The sequence below is a fragment of the Notolepis coatsorum genome (genome assembly GCF_963971535.1).
Source record: "Notolepis coatsorum genome assembly, chromosome: 6".
In the NCBI taxonomy this organism is placed as follows: Eukaryota; Metazoa; Chordata; class Actinopteri; order Aulopiformes; family Paralepididae; genus Notolepis; species Notolepis coatsorum.
Genome location: NC_140170.1, coordinates 212,109 through 232,121, shown reverse-complemented (window position 1 = coordinate 232,121; position 20,013 = coordinate 212,109). Strand labels below are relative to the sequence as shown.

At 46.1% G+C, this 20,013-nt stretch overlaps 1 protein-coding gene across 1 annotated transcript in view; it reads right to left on the bottom strand.

The window, feature by feature from the left end:
- LOC311230731 (uncharacterized protein) overlaps positions 1–7,821 on the bottom strand; it is a gene marked incomplete at its 3' end in the record, with an annotated part of 63,596 nt that extends 55,775 nt beyond the window's left edge. The window contains exons 1-2 of the mRNA XM_084317090.1: positions 7,605–7,821; positions 6,043–6,351 (exon numbers count right to left, since the gene is read on the bottom strand). Coding sequence (XP_084173216.1) covers positions 6,043–6,351; positions 7,605–7,677 — 382 coding nt within the window. The 5' untranslated portion in view covers positions 7,678–7,821. The remainder of the gene's footprint in view (positions 1–6,042; positions 6,352–7,604) is intronic.
- Between the last annotated feature and the right edge of the window lie 12,192 nt (positions 7,822–20,013).

Below are 20,013 nucleotides of genomic sequence, written 5' to 3'. Positions count from 1 at the left end.
ATGATGTCGCGCTGTCGGGAGTCGCGCTGTTTCTATGTAAACTCTGCGCGCAACGCGTCCAATAAATGCGTCTTTAACATGCTTTTATATCCTTATTTACTATATGCCCGTTGCGGTTAATCACTGAGTGATCTAATATGCATATTATTCGCGTGTTGTTGTGATGATGTCACGCTGTCGGGAGTCGCCCTGTTTCTATGTAAACTCTGCGCGCAACGCGTCCAATAAATGCGTCTTTAACATGCTTTTATATCCTTATTTACTATATGCCCGTCGCGGTTAATCACCGAGTGATCTAATATGCATATTATTCAGAGCGAGAGGGGGGGGGATTGTGTTTCTCACATTCTCTTCGTTTGCCTGACCGCAGCAGCGTGAACAGGCTGTTGTTGGGGTGGCGAGGGTCTTTCATTATCCTGCAGGCTCTGGATTTGCACCTCTTGTTGTATAGGACCTGCAGGGTTGGTAGTGCAATACCCGTGGTACGCTCGGCTGAGCGCACCACTCTCTGTAGGGCAGTCGTGCCCAACCAGTCGATCGCGATCGACCGGTAGATCGCGCGCTGGTTTCAAGTAGACTGCGAGATTATTTTGGAAAATAATTTAATTTGATTTGATTTGGAGGGGAGGACAACACACGTTCGAGCAGTCCTGTGTATAACAGGCAGTCGGCAGCCTGAGCCAATCGATACCGTCTACATTCCGTACATTCCGGACAGCGAGCTTCACCCATAGGGATGCAAATTGATGCCTTTGTTTTCATGGAGTGGCATGAGTGGGGGTCGGGCCCATCACCTGGCAGGTACAGTATAAACATGGCTCTGAGACCAGCCTTGAGTCACTCAAAACTGCAAGATGAATGGAACACCACCAGCTAAAAAGAGGTTCATTCAGAGGACGCTACTTTTCAACAACGCAAGCAAGACTTCACTGCCGCCAGAGCCAGGACCCTCCGACGAGCTGCCGGCGCCGCCAGGGAGTTGCTCCAACGCCGCCTCCCACGAGCTGCCGGATAGCACCAGCGTCAGCGCCGCAAGCAGAACCGGAGCAGCCAAAAAACCAAAAACATATAATTTCCATGAAAAGTGGGAAGAGGCTTACTTTTTTGTTTATTTCAACGCAAAATCAGTCTGTCTGATTTGCAAACAAACCGTGGCTGTGCCGAAAAAGGGTAATTTGGAGCAGCATTATACAACGATGCACAAGAAACACTGCGCGCAACTTTCCTCACATGCAAGCAGAACTTCAACGTCAGGGTGAGGACACCGCACAGTTTGATAGCACACATTATGAGGAGCAAGTTCAAAGCATCTTGTCAGAGTTTGATAAGCGCTTCACAGACCTTTCAATACTTGAACCTGTTGCAAGCTACATGTGTTTTCCATTTGGAACTGTAGATGTGGATGACATCACATCCAAAGTGGCCACACTGTTTAATCTGGACAGCCATGCTGTGGAGAACGAGATCCTCACACTTCAAACTGACATTGAGATTAAAGCCAGGGCAACACAAGGGATGAAGGCAGAGTTCTGGGAGCTACTGCTGCCTGAGAAGTACCCCAACCTCAGGAGATGTGCCATGAACTTAACAGCATTTTTTGGATCAACCTACCTGTGTTTGATTGATTGATTGATTGAAAAGTTTATTAACAGATTGCAGAATGGGTACAGTACAGTACAGCTCAATACATACAATCGTTAAAGGGATGCAGACCAGACAAAGACTTTCGTCTTGTTTACATCAGGGTCCCCCATTTTGTGAGTCTGCTTTGGGAGTGTGAGTCTGCTTTCTCTCACATGAAGAGATCATCAAGTCCAAGTACAGAACCACATTGACAGATGACCATCTTGTGGACTGCCTGAGGCTTGCAACCAGCTCCTACAACCCAGACTTTGAAAAACTAGCTACCTCTTCCCAGTGCCAGCGTTCTCACTAAGAGACATTTAATAAAAAAATAAAAAAAACAAGATAAAGGAGAACTATCAGTGACTGTTGACAGACCTTTTTGTGGAATTGTTTTTTGATTGTATTCCATTTTGCAATGTGACAGCTCTGTTTACACATCATTCCTATTCCCTTTTAATTGTACATATATTTTTGTTTTGATTGTATTGTTCCACTTTTGCTTTGGCAATGTAAACACATGTTTTCTCATGCCCATTGAACTGAGTGTGTGTGTGTTGTCAGTGTGTATGCAGAGTGTGAAATAAACGTGAGAAGTTACAGTCCAGGGCTGTACACTGCGACGAGATGATCGCGAATTGCCCCTTTAATTGGCCGTTGCGATTGGTAAATATTATCTGGGGGCGGGCTTGCGAGTAGTGCTTTCAAGCCTTGCATTCGCATTTCACTCCTAAATTATCCAAGGCGTGTGATGACGCGATGACGTCACTCACGCGAGCTGAGCAGTGAGCACTCAGCAGGTATGATCAGCGGGAACAATCAACTGAGCACTCACTCTGATAGACTGGCTGACTGTCTGATTTAGCTATGAAGAAAAGTAAAGTTAGTATTGCTTCATATTTTCGACGCGTTCGACCTCCTATAGTGAGCCGAACTGAACCGGAGAGAGCTGCGGCGTCTGCTGCTCCTCCTCCCTCCCGCACCCGTGGCTGTTGTAAACACTAGTCTCTAGTGGGACACTGGGACCTCGGTGAGCCTGCCAGCCGGCTAGCTACTGATATCAACAAATGCTCCAGCAAGTCTAGTTAGTTAACTGAAAAATATATTCACAGTATCATAAGGTGCATAAGGCTAGTATTAGTAGTAATAGTATTACCCATTCAATATGCACATGACAGAAAATATTATATGGCATATAATATTTTCTGTCATGTGCATATTGAATGGGTATATAATATATATGACAGTGAATATATTTTTCAGTTAGTTAGATAGTCAATTATATTGACCTATTTGTTTACACGGCTTGTGTTGTTTTTACTACCTGTACCCCCTTCCCCCATGCTGCTATTATGCCTGAATTTCCCCAAGGGGATCAATAAAGGAATATCTTATCTTATCTTAGCCGAGAGTAGGACAAATTTGGGCTGGTAGCTCTCGGCTAGGTGGCAAATTAAAAAGTAGATCTTGGTTCAAAAAAGGTTGGGCACCCCTGCTGTAGGGCCTTCTTGTCCTGTGCCGTGCTGTTGCCATACCAGGCAGTGATGTTTCCAGTCAAGATGCTCTCTACAGCTCCGGAGTAGAAGGACTGGAGTATCTTCCCAGATACTCTGAACTTCCTTAACTGTCTCAGGTGGTAGAGGCGCTGCTTCGCCTTTTTTACGACTGAGTATGTGTGTTGTCCATGTCAGGTCCTCTGAGATGTGGACCCCCAGGTACTTGAAGCTGCTCACCCTGTCCACAGTAGCCCCGTTTATCCTCAGTGGTGTGTGTGTCCCCTGCTGTGTTCTCCTAAAATCCACAATCAGCTCCTTGGTTTTACCAATGTTCAGGAGCATGCTGTTGTCCTGGCACCAGCGTTCCAGTACCTCAACCTCCTCCCGGTAGGCCTTCTCGTCGTTGTCCGAGATCAGCCCCACCACCACTGTGTCGTCCGCAAACTTCACTATGGAGTTGGAGCTGAACTTGGCCACACAGTCGTGTGTGTATAGTGAGTACAGCAGGGGGCTCAGAACACAGCCCTGGGGGGACCCGATGCTCAGGGTGATGGTGTTGGAGGTCTGACCCCCCACCCTGACCGCCTGGGGCCTTTCACTCAGAAAGTCCAGTATCCAGGCGCTCAGAGCGGAGCTCAGACCCAGCTCGATCAGCTTGTCCACCAGTCTGGTGGGGACTATGGTGTTGAACGCTGAGCTGTAGTCAATGAACAGTCTCACATAGCCCCCCTTCTGGCGGTCAAGGTGAGAGAGGGTGCTGTGCAGTACCTGGGAGACCGCATCGTCAGTGGACCTGTTTGGCCTGTATGCAAATTGCATAGGGTCCATATCACTGGGGAGGGAGGCACAAATGTGATCCTTGACCGGCCTCTCGAAACATTTCATGGCCACAGAGGTGAGTGCCACCGGTCTGTAGTCGTTGAGACATGTTGGGGAGGGTTTCTTTGGTACAGGGATGATGGTAGATAAGAAGTGTATTCTCAGGAGTTGGAGAGATCATCACGAGATGCTGTACATTCAGACAGTGTTGGATCTAACAAATTGATTTATATGGACACTTCTCGAAGGGTTAAGGCTATACTCTGTCTTAGCTGGTTCTGTAAGAACAACAACAACAACAACAACAACAACAACAACACCAACAACAACAACAACAACAACAACAAGCTATATATGGCTAGCTGGATGCAGTCATGTAAATGCGTATTTTGTTTTCCATCATCATGCCTGCTTTTTCAAATGACGGGACAGATACAACATGCCCATGGACTGTTACTGGAGTAAAGGATATGAAACACTTTTATTTTTTTTGTGGACAGCTGAATGTCAACTCTTCTGATGGTAAGTCATGTTTAATTTACGCAAGCCAGCCTTGGCTCTTTTAACAATATGCAAAATATGCTGTACTCATAGTCTCATACTGAAGTTATTCATATACAGTAATATACTAGGTGTGATCTGCTTGGGATTCCACGTGCTGTGTGAAGGAGAGCAAGAGAGAGAGCAAGAGATCATCGATCTCCTCTCTCTACCTCTCTCTCTCTCCAACGAAGTGAGCTCTCCGTAGTATGATCATGATCATTACATTATGTTCGACTGGAATTAAAAGAAATAGCTTTACAATTTACATACTGTAGCTGTCCCTTTGTTCGTTAATGTTACCTGAATGTAGAACAACTCACCAAAAGTTACTATTTGCACAATTAATTTGACAAAATAATCTATGAAGGGGGGGGATCCCCACCCTCCTTCACCCCCCCCCCCCCCCCTTGCGCCCTTACGACGGTAAGTAGTACCAGCCGCCACTGTTTTGAATATGAATATAGTTTGGGTGCTTCTGAGTAATTCCAGGAAAAAGACGTGAAAATAGCGTTTTGGTGGAATCCACTTATCACGTTGTCATTTTTCGCCTGATTATCGAATATTGCTGAAATCAACGCTAGATTATCATTATTATGTCTCCTCGTGCATACATGAAATGGGCCCTGGAGCGCGGCGCTCCCCCCCCCCTGCACCCAACGGTAAACAGCCACACACAGCACACACAGACAGCTTCAATCGCGGGACAAAGAAATATCAGATCAACGCAAGATTGGATATATAGAGTCCTTACCTGGTCTCTGATGTAATGCAAAAAAAATAATCCAATTATCTGATCGCCATTCCAGTTATCCACAGCGATCCTGTCTCCGACGTTATTGGGCATTGCACATGAACGGGCGGGCGGGGTCAGTTGTCCAAGCCATCCCTACAAGCGCATGTTTTGCCTGAGTGTTTAGGACCCGCCCCCACGCCGCAGCTCGGTAGAGAAATTAAACGACATTGTTTCTAATGAAGTGCAATAGCGACCGAAGGCGTTAGAGGGCGGTATAAGATTGTCTGCCAGCTCAGACACATTCAGTACAGCATGCACAAGGTGCCCCGCTGAATTATGAATGGCAATAGCGAATAAAAGAAATACCGTGAAAAAAACATAATCTACGTTTCCAGCACACAACCGTCGGGCGACAGAAACGTAGTTCTACGTTAATGGCACCCAAAGGGTTAATCGCTCTCAAGGTACTGAAATGTGGCATTGATTGATCTAACGTGAATCGGTACCCTTATACTGTAAGTACCGAGTTCGGTACCCAACCCTAATCATACCCCCCCTCACACACACATATATATATATGTAGCATAGATGTTTGGCACCGGGATTGGGTTTCTTCATTGAGTGCTTATCCTTATCTTTAGGGCACAAGTATCTTGTGTTTTACTTCAAATTCAGACCTAATTACTAGCTCCTACTCAAACCCAGCAATAAACAATTACTACCCAGTAACACACATATTAATTTTGAATCAGAATAAAAATGTACTAGCCTTTAATAAACATTAATATTTGTAGTAGTCTACAGTCTGGTTAAGATGTGGGGACTGACCCTGCTGTTGATCATGGAGGCTTCTCACACAGCTTATAGTGAATATGGAGTCTTTGGTATCAGCCTCCTCCAGGCCTTGAAGCTGCTCTCCCTCCTGACTGATCCAGGTTTCCTCCTGTTCCTCTTTAATCTGTGAGGGCTCTGGGTCCTCCTGGTCCAGACCGGGGCCCCCCTCCTGCTGCTCAGGGGGAACCTCCTCCTTACAGACTGACAGCTGTGGGGGCTCTGGGTCCTCCTGGTCCAGACTGAGGCTCCTCTCCTGCTGCTCAGGGGGAACCTCCTCTTTACAGACAGAGAGCTGTGGGGGGTCTGGAGGGATGAACAGAGAATTGAATAACAGGAAAACTGTCAACCAGAATAATCTTTGCTAGTTTCTGAAAACTTGACAGTGCAGAATTTAAACTGGTCTGACACCACACACATGGAAGCAATACAATCATACAGTATTCATTAAAATCATAAATAACGTTCTACCATGGGCAAAAGGAGCAGGAAGAAGAATAATCCTTATAGTTACCTGCCCCATATTCCTAAACTAAACAAGTATTACTTGATGGTTGGCGTACAACCTAATTTACACAAAATAATTCATCGATTACCATATACAAAGAAACAAACAATCCACAGATTAAACAAGAAAAAATTTAAATAATAATAAACAAGAAAAGAAAATAATTATTTTTGAATTGACAAACACTATTACATCCCTTAACCACCTCATTCATATTTTTTTTTATAGTTTTACTATTACTAAGGAAATGGCTAGGCAGTTTTGTGGATGCTGATTTTTTACCAATTACCTTATTTAGAATGTCCCATGTGCCCTTAATATTATTTTAATTTTCGCCTAACTATTTATTGTAATAATCTTTCTTAGCCTGTCTCATAATTAATACGAACTTATTCTTATACACTTTGTATTTTGTTTCAGCAGCCTTCGTTCTACATTTGATAAAATCTCTATAAAGTTTGTTTTTCTTTTTACATGCATTCTCTAATCCCTTTGTTATCCATGGTTTTCTATTGTAATTACTTTCTCATTTATATTGAACCATTGGGCAGTGTTTATTGTAGAGTGTCCGATAGATATTCAAAAAAGTATTGTAAGCAGCATTGACGTCTTCTACGTAGAGCCCCTTCCATTCTTCATTCAAAAGACCATACAAATATACAGTACTGTTTAACAGAGATCCTAAAAGAAAATATATACATTCGAGGGGGACGACACTGTACATTGGGAGAGGGGTGGGTGGGGGGGGTACTATGAAGTTGAACCAACTAGCCTACATCAGTGACTTCCAGGACCATTATTATTGGTAAAGGTAAAGCTTTCACAAATGCTGCACATAGATTCCCTTTATAACTTTATAAGCATACATGGTGGAAACATGTGGTTTGGATTATTGTTTTACTACAGTTCTTGTATTGATATTTGGCGAAAGGATACATATGCGAGTAAAACACCCGCTGCTAGTTTCTGATATTTAACGGTGCTGTGCGTTACCTGCTTCGTTCAGCCATAACCTGTCAAATCATCTGCAAAACAGAATGGAAACACAAACCTGCTCTTTGTAACTTTATATCTTGGCTTTCAGAAGGATGTCCAGCAGCTTGTTTTGACGCTCGATCTGCCATTTTGACCGGGAATCCTTCTCCTAATAAACGTTAATCATATTTTCAATTATTACAATTATATCCTCAACAGCTGTTTTAGTCGCTCTTTAACAAGAGCCTCCAATCCATCTGTTCTATTTGAGACATTTCTAAATGTGAAATTAAAACTCAATTCCTTCCTGATGCCCTACCTCGCCTCGGTTTGTCTCACTTCCTGTATTTTGTCACATGAGCAACACAAGGTGCGTCATTGGCGGGTTTACTCCTCCTATCCACAGGCAAGGACACTATAAAATAAGGAAGGGTCATTACGTATAGAAACTGCCAGTCTGCCTGGTGTTCTGACGGGTTTGATTGATTGATTGATTGATTGATTGATTGATTGATTGATTAATTGATTGATTGAAAACTTTATTAACAGATTGCAGAATGGGTACAATACAGTACAGCTCAATACACACAATTGTTAAGGGGATGCAGACCAGAGAAAGACTTTCGTCTTGTTTACATCAGGGTCCCCCATTTTCAATTCATCAGGACATATGACATACATGACATACAGATATACAGTACTGCTACATCTATACATTTATGACATACCAGATTTGCAAATACAGTACTGTTTGTGATACAAAAAGAGTCCAGAAAAGAGTATATCCATTTGACGTAAAAACTGTACATTGGGGGAGGTTGGGTAGGTGGGGTGGGGGGGGGGGGGGGGGGGGGGGGGGGGGGGGGGCTGTACATTGGAGGTGGTTCGGTGGGTGGGGTGGGGGGGGGGGGGGGGGGGTTGGGCAGGAGGGGTGGGGGGGAACACTGTACAAGCAAAACTGTACATTGGAATATTGACAACCATACTTGGTAATTTACTGTACATTGGAGGGGGTTGGGTTAGGACATTTGCAGGGGCCAGTTTCGAATTGCAGTCTCCCGTAGGTGTTCTTTGAGAGTGTTTTTGAAAGTGGGTAGTGATTCACATTCCTTTACAGCTTTGGGTAGGGCGTTCCACATTGATGTGGCATAATTGCGAAACGTGTTTAGTCCCTTGTTTGAGCCGAATCTGGGTTTAACATGATTTGTGGAGCTCCCTCAGGTGTTGTGATCGTGGTATTCACTGACCTTTGGGAAGTATTTTGACATGTACATGGGTACCTTGGTCGTGTAGTGTATCTTGTAGACCAGGCCCATTGCAACCTAACTGACCGCAATCTTTCCACCCTCTTTTACTGGTATACTAGACTAGAGAATCCCTTTCCCATACAATGCCACCCTACTAATACACAAGGAACTCCTAGCCATTTCCTAATGTACAAATTAACTAATCTCTCAAGCCTTTCTATCTTTTGATATTGGCTCTTCATATATTGACAATGGCCACATCAACTTAGGGAATAAACAAAACTGTAAACACCATAACTTCACCTTGCCTGGAAGCCCTGACTTCTCTATCCTCTATCTGTTCACTATCATTCAACTCCTCATTATACACCATGCACCTACCCAAACATTTCACTGGCTTGTCCCCTATAGATGGAATTTACTCCTCATCTACATAAAACCTTCGCTCTACTACCATCCCTCTGATCAATGAAATGCTTCTCGATTTACTTTACTTTCTTTTTTTTGCCTTTATTTAAACGGGTAAAATCACATTGAGACCGATGTCTCATTTACAAGTGCGACCTGTTCAGACAGCAGCCCATACGACAGTTACACATGTAAACAGCAACAGTACACTCACCAGTCAACACACAATAAATTACAACAACACAAAACATAAAGTGCCAAAGAGGGGGCGGAGAAAACAATTCTGCCTTAAAAACAAGAGCAGAGCATAGAAGCTCTCTCCAAGACACCCAACATCAATTTAAAACTCGCTAGGGGGACTAAGCTGGCCAGCTTCAGACTCTGCTTTAGCGTATTCCAGGTGGAGGGGGCAGAGTAGGAGAACGCCTTCTTACCACGCTCAGTACGGACTGAGGGGATGGAATAAGTGATGATATTCTGAATGCGTAAGCTATAACGGGTCTGTTTGCGAAGTAGATAGACAGATAAATAAGTGGGAAGCAGACCTAGGATGGATTTGTAAATGAAAGTATGCCAGTGCAAGGTTCTGCGCATGGAGAGAGATGACCAATTAACTAAGGAATACAGCAAACAGTGATGTGTAAGGAGTTTACAGCCAGTAATAAATCTCAGCACGCCATGATAAACAGCATCCAGCAGATGGAGACAATTAGCAGCCTTGATATCATTTAACTTCTTTAGTAACCTTTTTGTACAAGGCACTGTCCTGGTCACTAATGTCATCCATGTAAGCCCTAATTGGTGGGAGGCGCAGCCCGCCATGCCATCTCTCCCCACCTACCACCCATTTTGAGGCTCTAATTATTACTTCCATCGCCATTGTGAATGCTAGTGGGGAAATAGTACACCCTGCCATAATGCTTATCGCTAGTCTCTGCCTCTGTCAAATCTGTAGTACTAGAACTCATTAGAATATCTTGGAAATATGCTTTCACCACCAAGTTTACAATCACCCCTGGCACTCTAAAGAAATCAAAGGCACTCCAAATAAGGCTTTGCGGTACCAAACATAATGACCTAACATCACGTCAGGTTCTCTGTCATACTATGGTGCAGCTTCCTAGAACAGATGTTCTAATCGAGATGCCATGCACTCTTGACCTTTTTCAACACATTTCCTATAGCTTGACTTGGACCTTGTGGTAAAGAACGTTTGTAAAATGACATAATTATAGGTTAAATATTTCTGATTGATGCCGATATGTACTGTCTATGGAGCCTTATTGACCTTACTCAGTATATGGCCATTTTTAAAGCTCTGTAAAATATACATTCATGCCACTGCATCTCAGTACACATCTACTGCAAATTACTTGTATTTGCACAGAAAAGCACATAACTGTGGCTTTCTGTTGTTTGAAATTACTACTACTATAATATTTACTCAGTACTTAATTGTACTTTACTTTAATTGTACTGAGTAATTGTACTAACTGTAAGGCCAATGTGGCCCCATGCAGGTGATTGATTGATTGAACATTTTATTAACAGATTGCAGAATGGGTACAATACAGTACGGCTCAATACACAGAATTGTTAAGGGGATGCAGACCAGAGAAAGACTTTTGTCTAGTTTACATCAGGGTCCCCCATTTTCAATTCATAATGAATTGTAAGTAAGGGTGCAATTGGGGTGCACCGATATATCGGTCGGATATCGGTATCGGCCGATAAGTGCCTTGTTGACTGCTATCGGCCTATCGGCCGATAAGCTCAGATGTGCCGATAGCAGTCGCCGATAAATAACCATAACATTTACATTTACATTTACATTTAGTCATTTAGCTGACGCTTTTATCCAAAGCGACTTACAAGTTCTGTACGACAAGACAGCAAGAAGGGTACAACTCTATCAGCTGAGTAACAATGTTCATCAAGTGTTGCGTGTTACAGTGTAGGTTAGTTTATTAGGACAAGTGCATGACAGTAAGGTTAGTCAGGGTTAGATTTTTTTTTTTTTTTTTTTTTTTTTTAATCATTTCAGATAATGGTTGAAGAAGTGAGTCTTTAGTCGACGGCGAAAGATTGGACGGGATTCGGCTGTCCTAACTGGGAGGGGTAGTTCATTCCACCATTGTGGGGCAAGGACTGAGAATAGGCGGCTTCTCTTTGATGACCCTCCGGGAGCTTGGATAGGAGTAGGTCTGAGGCGGCCAGAAGATGCAGAGCGTAGGGGTCTTGAGGGTGTGTAGTTAGAGACCATTGACCGGAGGTAGGCAGGAGCGGTTCCTTTTGCTGCACGGTATGCTAGGTCGAGGGCCTTGAAGCGGATACGTGCAGCAATGGGGAGCCAGTGCAGGTCCCTAAGAAGTGGGGTGACATGGGCCGACTTCGGTAGGTTTGATATCAGGCGGGCCGCTGCGTTTTGAATGAGTTGAAGAGGCTTGGTGGCAGTGGCCGGGAGGCCAGCTAGCAGTGCGTTGCAGTAGTCGAGGCGGGAGATGACTGTTGATTGGATGAGGAGTTGGGTGGCTTCTTTTGTCAGGAAGGGGCGTATCCTTCTGACGTTGCTCAGGAGGAATCTGCAGGTTCTGGTTGTCGCTGCGATGTGAGCAGAGAAGTTCAACTGGTCGTCGAGGACAACACCAAGGTTCTTGGCGGTCGGGGACGCGGTCACAGCTGCATTCTCGACTGTGATGGAGAGGTCGGTCAGGGGGGAGGATTTGGCCGGCAGGTGGAGCAATTCTGTTTTGCTTAGGTTCAGTTTGAGGTGGTTGGTCGTCATCCAGGCGGAGATGTCGGACAGACAGGCCGAGATCCGCTCAGAGACGTGGATATCTGAGGGAGGGAAGGAGAGGAAGAGTTGAGTATCATCGGCATAACAATGATATGAGAAGCCATGAGACGTGATAATGTTACCCAGTGATTTAGTGTAGAGGGAGAAGAGAAGGGGTCCTAGGACCGAGCCCTGGGGGACACCCGTCCGGAGGGGGCGGGTGGCCGACAGAGTCCCTCTCCATGACACTTGGTAGGAGCGGTCGTTGAGGTATGATGTCAGCCATGTCAGCGCAGATCCAGCCACTCCCATTCCTGCGAGGGCCGCGAGGAGGATCTGATGGTTGACTGTGTCGAAGGCTGCAGATAGATCTAGGAGAATCAGGACAGAGGAGAGGCCTTTCGCTGTTGCTAAGTGAAGTGCCTCTGTGACCGCAATGAGGGCCGTTTCTGTGGAGTGGCCAGTCCGGAAGCCAGACTGATTGGGGTCTAGGAGGTCATTCTGTAAGAGATAAGCAGTAAGTTGGTTGGATACAGCACGTTCAAGTGTTTTAGAAAGAAAGGAGAGAAGAGAGACAGGACGATAGTTGGCTATGACGGTGGGGTTCAGGGTTGGTTTTTTTATGAGGGGCGTGACTCTGGCTTGTTTTAGGGAGGTGGGGACCACCCCCGAGTTGAGTGAGGAGTTGATGGTTGCAGTTAGGAATGGGAGGATGTCCGGTGCTATGGTCTGGAGGAGTGGGGAGGGTAGCTGGTCCAGCTGGCATGTAGTCGGACGGTTCGACGTTACCAGTGTCAGGGTCTCGGCTTCTGTAATGGGAGAGAAAGATGACAGAGTGAAGGATGAGGTTCTCGATTCAGCGTTTGGAATGGGTGGGGGTTGGGAGAAGGAGCTGCGGATGTTCTCCACTTTTTCCTCAAAGAACATCGCAAAGTCTTCGGCAGAAAAAGATGAGGGAGGAGGGGGTGGGGGGGGAGTGAGGAGGGAGGACATGGTAGCATGCAGTTTGCGAAGATTCTTGGCAGAGGCCTCGATCCTATGGTGAAAGAAAGAAGCTTTGGCATTAGTAATGGTTTTGGAGAATGTTAACAAGAGGTTGTGATATGTGTCGATGTCAGCAGTGAGGCGTGATTTTCTATACTTCCTCTCAGCCGCTCTCAGGACCTGTCTTTGTTCTCTCACTGCATCCGTCAGCCATGGACTGGGTGGGGAACGGCGGGCAGGTTTCTCAACGAGGGGACAGAGCTTGTCAAAGGAGGTTGCAAGGGCTGAGAGGAGGGTGGAGGTTGCCATCTCTGTGGGGAGAGCAGAGAAGGTGTCACTCAAAGGTAGAGCGGATATTATGTCAGAGGAGAGGGTGGAGGGGGATAGGGAGGCCAGGTTACGTCTGAGTGAGACGGTTTGAGTTGGGGTGAAGACCTTTCGGTTAAGCATGAGAGTTAGTGAGAAGGATATGAAGGAATGGTCAGATACATGTAGGGGAGTTACCGTGGTGTTAATGATAACACCCATATCACGCATATTTGACGCTAAATTTGTGTAGCGTCAAAAGGCAAAAAAAAAAAAAGTTCACTCGCGACCTACCTGCACAACGCCCGCCGTCCCCCACACACACACACAAGCTACTGCATCAAAGTTACTACTTATGATTAACAAGGCATTCGTTTTGTGGCATTAACGTTATATAGTTAGTGTTACACAGACAATAACATCAGCATATTATTATTACCCATAGCAGCAAGGCATTACTCCGAGTCCGTTCATAGCTCAGTTCCATTCCGTTGCAGCATGAGCTACCGGGAGGCAGAAGACTAACGTTACTGGTGAAAATGTGATTTACGTTGGAATACTCCTTTGCCAACTTGCTGTACTTTGCTTGCAGGTCTGCAGCCATTATTTACATTTACATTTTACATTTAGTCATTTAGCTGACGCTTTTATCCAAAGCGACTTACAAGTTCTGTACGACAAGACAGCAAGAAGGGTACAACTCTATCAGCTGAGTAACAATGTTCATCAAAGTGTTGCGTGTTACAGTGTAGGTTAGTTTATTAGGACAAGTGCATGACAGTAAGGTTAGTCAGGGTTCGATTTTTTTTTTTTTTTTTTTATTAATCATTTCAGATAATGGTTGAAGAAGTGAGTCTTTAGTCGACGGCGAAAGATTGGACGGGATTCGGCTGTCCTAACTGGGATGGGTAGTTCATTCCACCATTGTGGGGCAAGGACTGAGAATAGGCGACTTCTCTTTGATGACCCTCCGGGAGCTTGGATAGGAGTAGGTCTGAGGCGGCCAGAAGATGCAGAGCGTAGGGGTCTTGAGGGTGTGTAGTTAGAGACCATTGACCGGAGGTAGGCGGGAGCGGTTCCCTTTGCCGCACGGTATGCTAGGTCGAGGGCCTTGAAGCGGATACGTGCAGCAATGGGGAGCCAGTGCAGGTCCCTAAGAAGTGGGGTGACATGGGCCGACTTCGGTAGGTTTGAGATCAGGCGGGCCGCTGCGTTTTGAATGAGTTGAAGAGGCTTGGTGGCAGTGGCCGGGAGGCCAGCTAGCAGTGCGTTGCAGTAGTCGAGGCGGGAGATGACTGTTAATTGGACGAGGAGTTGGGTGGCTTCTGACGTTGCTCAGGAGGAATCTGCAGGTTCTGGTTGTCGCTGCGATGTGAGCAGAGAAGTTAAACTGGTCGTCGAGGACAACACCAAGGTTCTTGGCGGTCGGGGACGCGGTCACAGCTGCATTCTCGACTGTGATGGAGAGGTCGGTCAGGGGGGAGGATTTGGCCGGCAGGTGGAGCAATTCTGTTTTGCTTAGGTTCAGTTTGAGGTGGTTGGTCGTCATCCAGGCGGAGATGTCGGACAGACAGGCCGAGATCCGCTCAGAGACGTGGATATCTGAGGGAGGGAAGGAGAGGAAGAGTTGAGTATCATCGGCATAACAATGATATGAGAAGCCATGAGACGTGATAATGTTACCCAGTGATTTAGTGTAGAGGGAGAAGAGAAGGGGTCCTAGGACCGAGCCCTGGGGGACACCCGTCCGGAGGGGGCGGGTGGCCGACAGAGTCCCTCTCCATGACACTTGGTAGGAGCGGTCATTGAGGTATGATGTCAGCCATGTCAGCGCAGATCCAGCCACTCCCATTCCTGCGAGGGCCGCGAGGAGGATCTGATGGTTGACTGTGTCGAAGGCTGCAGATAGATCTAGGAGAATCAGGACAGAGGAGAGGCCTTTCGCTTTTGCTAAGGCAATGAGGGCCGTTTCTGTGGAGTGGCCAGTCCGGAAGCCAGACTGATTGGGGTCTAGGAGGTCATTCTGTAAGAGATAAGCAGTAAGTTGGTTGGATACAGCACGTTCAAGTGTTTTAGAAAGAAAGGAGAGAAGAGAGACAGGACGATAGTTGGCTATGACGGTGGGGTTCAGGTTTTTTTTTTATGAGGGGCGTGACTCTGGCTTGTTTTAGGGAGGTGGGGACCACCCCCGAGTTGAGTGAGGAGTTGATGGTTGCAGTTAGGAATGGGAGGATGTCCGGTGCTATGGTCTGGAGGAGTGGGGAGGGTAGCTGGTCCAGCTGGCATGTAGTCGGACGGTTCGACGTTACCAGTGTCAGGGTCTCGGCTTCTGTAATGGGAGAGAAAGATGACAGAGTGAAGGATGAGGTTCTCGATTCAGCGTTTGGAATGGGTGGGGGTTGGGAGAAGGAGCTGCGGATGTTCTCCACTTTTTCCTCAAAGAAGATCGCAAAGTCTTCGGCAGAAAAAGATGAGGGAGGAGGGGGTGGGGGGGGGAGTGAGGAGGGAGGACATGGTAGCATGCAGTTTGCGTAGATTCTTGGCAGAGGCCTCGATCCTATGGTGAAAGAAAGAAGCTTTGGCATTTAGTAATGGTTTTGGAGAATGTTAACAAGAGGTTGTGATATGTGTCGATGTCAGCAGTGAGGCGTGACTTTCTATACTTCCTCTCAGCCGCTCTCAGGACCTGTCTTTGTTCTCTCACTGCATCCGTCAGCCATGGACTGGGTGGGGAACGGCAGGCAGGTTTCTCAATGAGGGGACAGAGCTTGTCAAAGGAGGTTGCAAGGGCTGAGAGGAGGGTGGAGGTTGCCATCTCTGTGGGGAGAGCAGAGAAGGTGTCACTCAAAGGTAGAGCGGATATTATGTCAGCGGAGAGGGTGGAGGGGGATAGGGAGGCCAGGTTACGTCTGAGTGAGATGGTTTGAGTTGGGGTGAAGACCTTTCGGTTAAGCATGAGAGTTAGTGAGAAGGATATGAAGGAATGGTCAGATACATGTAGGGGAGTTACCGTGGTGTTAATGATGCTGGAGTTACGGGAAAATATGAGATCCAAGGAGTTGCCTGCTTTGTGGGTGGGAGGCATGGCAGTGGGAGTCAGGTCAAATTGTTGTAGGAGGGAGACCACTGGGACCGACTGAGATGAGTCAGGCAGGTTGAAGTCGCCCAATAGAAGGAGCGGGGTACCATACTCAGTACCATACTTGCTGGATTATGAATAGCCCCAACTTTAGCCAACGTAACGTTATGGCTAAACCTTTAACATTAGTTAACGCTAGCTTTCGGTTAGCTGTTCAATGCTAATAACACAACCAAGCGAACCCATCAGAGCTCCCCATCAACACCGCTCTGTCGGGAGGATGGCATTTAAGAAAGTATCTGCTGTTAAAATGACACAAACATTCGTTTTGTGGCATTAACGTTATATAGTTAGTTACACGTTCAATTACATCAGCATAGTATTTACCCGAAGATAGCAAGCAAGCCGTTCATAGCTCGGTTCCATTCCGTACCCAACTACCCATTCTGCAATCTTTTAATAAAGTTTTCAACCAGACAAATGTATAGAAAGGCTTTGTTTTATTATAACATTTGTTGCAGTAAAATCATTGTGTCTCGTTTGGCCATCCTGTGGAGCGCGCTGGTCGGTTCCATCAAAATGGTTCCATTGCATTGGTTGAAAGCTCTGGTTGAGAGAATAGTATCCCGCTGCAGGCCGCCAGAATGGTTCCATTGCATTGGTTGAAAGCTCTGGTTGAGAAAATAGTATCCCTCTGCAGGCCGCCAGACGATACTGGGAGAGGGATAAGGATACCATAAACATATTTCTTGATGTTTCCTTTTTTTAAGTAAGTAAAGAGGCCTACAAATACAAACATACACATATACAGTAGTTTCATAAAAAAAAAAAAAAAAAAAAAAAAATTAAAGAAAATTACAAATACTTATTTTTTGCCACAAGTATCGGTATCGGTATCGGCCGATTGTGTTAGTTGAACAATCGGTATCGGTATCGGTGGCCAATTTTCATATCGGTGCACCCCTAATTAGCACCGTGCAATCCATTCTTTGTGGATCCCGCCCTAAGTGTATTTTGAAGGTGGACATGATGGTCATGTCAGTTTAACTATCAGACACGGATAACTACGTTACGGGAACCAGGGTGGTATCCGCTCCTCATTCTATAACTATATAGATAGTTATTCATATTTATTATTGTTATATTGTAGAAATGTGTGCATTGAAATGTCTGTAAAGTCTCGACAATAGGGGTGTAACGATGTGACCTCACAACGATTAAATTCAATTGCGATTCTTCAGGCAACGATTCAATGCATCATGAAATATCTTCATTTGACCACGATTCGATTCGATATATATTTTCTATCAGTTAATTCCCCAAACAATTTTGAATACACAAATGTGGCTGTGGGAACTGATTCACTCAGCATGAATGGACTATAGGTAAAAAAAATGTAAATAAAAAAAAAACATAAAAATAAAAGATTTGTATAAAAAAATTAAAATGTATTATCGATTCTAACATTTTCAAATCGATGCAGTTGAATCGTCACATTAGGATCGATGCATCGTTACACCCCTACTCGACGACGGTGGGTGACCTCAATTGTCTTTTCGAGAATAAATAAAGGTTTGATGATTCATCCTTTTGCAAAACAGCCACACATTTCATATTTAGGCTATTTATCCTTCTTGTGAGTAATTCATTAGACTTTTGAAACTAAATGAGCTGAAACATGGGCCAATTTAAATTAGTAGGAGAGGCGTGAGAATGTTTTTTAAAGATTGGTAAGTCTCGAGTCCCCAGCTCTGGTTGTCGGTGCTCAGCGCTGCTTCAAATAAAAAGTTGATCTTACATTTACATTTACATTTAGTCATTTAGCTGACGCTTTTATCCAAAGCGACTTACAAGTTCTGTACGACAAGTCATCAGGAAGGGTACAACTCTATCAGCTGAGTAACAATGTTCATCAAAGTGTTGCGTGTTACAGTGTAGGTTAGTTTATTAGGACAGTTGCATGACAGTAAGGTTAGTTAGGGTTACATGGGTTAGGGTTCATGTTGACCAACCATCTTCTATATTTTGAAGAGAAACCAAGGTTATATAGTCGTACTGGCGAATCGCGTCCTGCTCTTCGCCATCGAGATATACCTCATCTCCAGTACCTACTGTATTTCATCAACGAATAAAACAAATGCACCCAGCACCTGCCAGGCCCCGCCCTAGTGACGTACTATAAAGCACTAGGCGTGGTCACCACTCGCCCTTCCTCTATTTCGTTTCCATCATGGCGGATGCTTGCACCCTGTGAACTAGTGCAATGAAAAGTTTAGAGAAATTGGGCAATGTTGAGTGCTTACCGGAGATTTGCCTACCCCTCGAATCTTCGCGGCATATTCCAACGACACGTCGGGTCTATCCTGGTGTTTCCTCGTCTTGTGGCAGCAGATCGAGGGACAGCGTGCAAGGTTTGGCTATCGAGCCGGCTCGTACACAGGTAGTCTCTGTGTCATCAGGCATTAACGCTGGTGTTAGTAATGCTGCTGGTTGTTTTGTTACACAACCGAGTTGTGTGTCGGCGCCAGGGGCGGGATGTCTTGGTGAACGTCCCTCTGAGTTGGACGTTTTCCAGGCGATCTTGGAGCACGCTGCTAACACTAATGCTATAATGCTGGGTCACTGTTTTAATGTTCCCCGCCATGGGATGTCACTGCTTTTCCCTCCTCTTAACCGGTTCATTGATGAAGGTCAGTCGGTAGCTAATGTGGGGGGTTTTGCTGAGTCTTATTTACCCTTTTTACGGGTGAATGGGTTGACAACAGGGCGCAGGGCGGGTGTGCCGTGGCTAGAGAGCCAGGTAGCATCGATCCTGTGTCCCGGCGGGGTTGAACGGTGTCCCACCCGGAAGCCGACGCTTGAGAGCAGGTCGGCCCGGCAGGTGGCAGTATGGACTGATGAGAGTTATACTGCTACAGGGTGGAATTTAGCCGCGGCCAGTGTTGTGGCTCAGCTGACTGTTTTTCTGTCCACATTAGCGTCGGGTAGTGGGGCTACAGGACCAGCCAACGTTGAAAACATTTTGCATGTTTTTGGTGTTATAGAGATCTTGACTCAGCCGCAAGCCATAACTGCGGGGAGGATTAGGATGCTATCAACGCTTGTTAATAGGCATTTCTGGTTGGAGCAGTCTCCTCTTGGGGAGGAAGAAAGGTTTCTTGTCCTCACGGCTCCTCTTTCCGCGGAAGGACTCTTTGGTCGTTCTGCGGAGACGCGGGCGGTTGTTGACCTAGGTCCCACACCGCCTCACGCTATGCAGCCAGAGGTTGGAGCACGGCCTCATCAGCGACTGTGGCCAGGCCCTCGACAGGCAGCCATGTTTCCCCCGCCAGTGGTGCCCTGGGCGTCGAGTCAACAGGTGTCCACAAGGCCGACAGCCTTGGCTGCCGAGGGATCGGCCATGTTGGATGTGCTCGGCTTGGAATATACAAGCCGTCGCTGTCCTGCCGCGAGCAGCCCGCTCCTCGATCACTCCTTCCCCCGTCACCAGCGGAAAAGGGGCTCTGATCGTTTTCCTTTGGCTGCGGGCCGCAAGCCTTCATTGAAGCGCATGCAGCCCCACGTTTCGCTTCTCATGGGGACAGGGGCTGATACCCAGTTGATGGCTGAGCCTGGGTCTGTCCGTGAGAATGTTGTGCTGTCACGTGGCTCCCTCGCCACGCGTTGTGCGATTGGTGAGCCTGGT